The sequence below is a fragment of the Enoplosus armatus genome, chromosome 17 (assembly GCF_043641665.1).
Source record: "Enoplosus armatus isolate fEnoArm2 chromosome 17, fEnoArm2.hap1, whole genome shotgun sequence".
NCBI classification, from domain to species: Eukaryota; Metazoa; Chordata; class Actinopteri; order Centrarchiformes; family Enoplosidae; genus Enoplosus; species Enoplosus armatus.
In genome coordinates, this window is record NC_092196.1 from 17,116,446 (window position 1) to 17,117,716 (window position 1,271).

The 1,271-nt window shown below is 45.0% G+C and overlaps 1 protein-coding gene across 1 annotated transcript; it reads right to left on the reverse strand.

The window, feature by feature from the left end:
• Positions 1-588: 588 nt before the first annotated feature.
• Positions 589-924, reverse strand: rprml (reprimo-like). Its single transcript, XM_070922950.1, has one exon. It carries the CDS (start codon positions 922-924, stop codon positions 589-591), a length of 336 nt encoding a protein of 111 aa, XP_070779051.1.
• Positions 925-1,271: the final 347 nt, after the last annotated feature.

Genomic DNA, 1,271 nt, shown 5'->3' on the forward strand with positions numbered 1-1,271 from the left:
AGTGCAAAACGGGTCCAAAAATCACTTTACAGATCAATTAGCGAGCATGCCAAACAGGACCAGAATCACTCCATAAAGCTGAGACGGAGTTCGTTGACGTGCAAGAGTTCAGTATTTAGAGTGTATTTACCAAACGAGACCAAGAAAAATACTTTGTATAGAGAATACGCAAATATCCAACACGTCCACATTGTACACTGGCAGACGTGGAACTATTAGAATTCACAATCATGCTTTTTGACTGTTTTAAAAACACACACTAACAATCATTTCAAATTTACAAAAAAAACAAAAACAAACAAAAGATAAACTAAACAAAAAAATGAGGTAACAGCTTGTAAACATTTTCTTCACTTTGTTCAAGTTGGCAACATCAAATTCAGTCAAAAGATTCAACAGATCGGCCCACGTGTAAACAATTGCCCGTGTTTTACGCATAAACTTTACGCACAAACATTAGTCGCTGGACTATTTTCCTGTGGTCGTTTTTCGGAAGGAAATGTGAAGTTTTTGCATATCTTTCCTCACGAGGACACGGAGAGAGAGCGTCTTTGAGAAGTACATGCAGATGCAGATCTTGACCATGCTCTAGCTGAGCCCGATCATGACCGTCTCCACGTCTTTGGACGGTCTCCGGTCCTTCACCAGGAAGTTAATCATGCTCTCCGATTTGATCATCAGGTTGCACCCGAGGAAAAATATACCGAACACGACGGTGAGCGACAACACGCACAGCACCGCGATTTGCACCACACGCATGACAAAGAGTTTGCGCTCGTCTTGCACCAGCACCAGGGACCCTCCGCCGTCGCCGGTGACCACGTTGTCGGTGCCATTGCCAGAATATGTCGCCAGAGTCCCAGCGAGGGTCTGACTCCCGTTAAACAGTGCGCCCTGGGTCACGTCGAAGAAGGAGACGTTCATGTTTCCTTGCGGGTTATCAGCAAATAGACGCGCGACACAGTCTCACCACAAAACCTGGACTCCAAGCTGCCCAAACAGTTTGCGTCATGTGACTGTTCAGACAAAAATAAGCTGAAGAAAACAAAACCAAGGTAGGCTTTTCAAAGTCCAGGTCTACAGGTAATCATCGAGTTTTGCCTCAGTAATGTGCGTAATGACCACATCCACACCACCGGACTGTTGCTCCTGTCAAACAGCGTCGCACCAGGTGCAGCCAAAAGTAAGTTTCTTCAACTCAAAGTCCACGTTTTTCTGACTTTTAGTGAGTCTTCTTAGACAGCGTGAAAGCTGCAAAACGTGTTTCCCTT

Coding starts and splice junctions, on each gene's coding strand:
- rprml (XM_070922950.1), bottom strand. CDS start 924: ATGAACGTCTCCTTCTTCGACGTGACCCAGGGCGCACTGTTTAACGGG.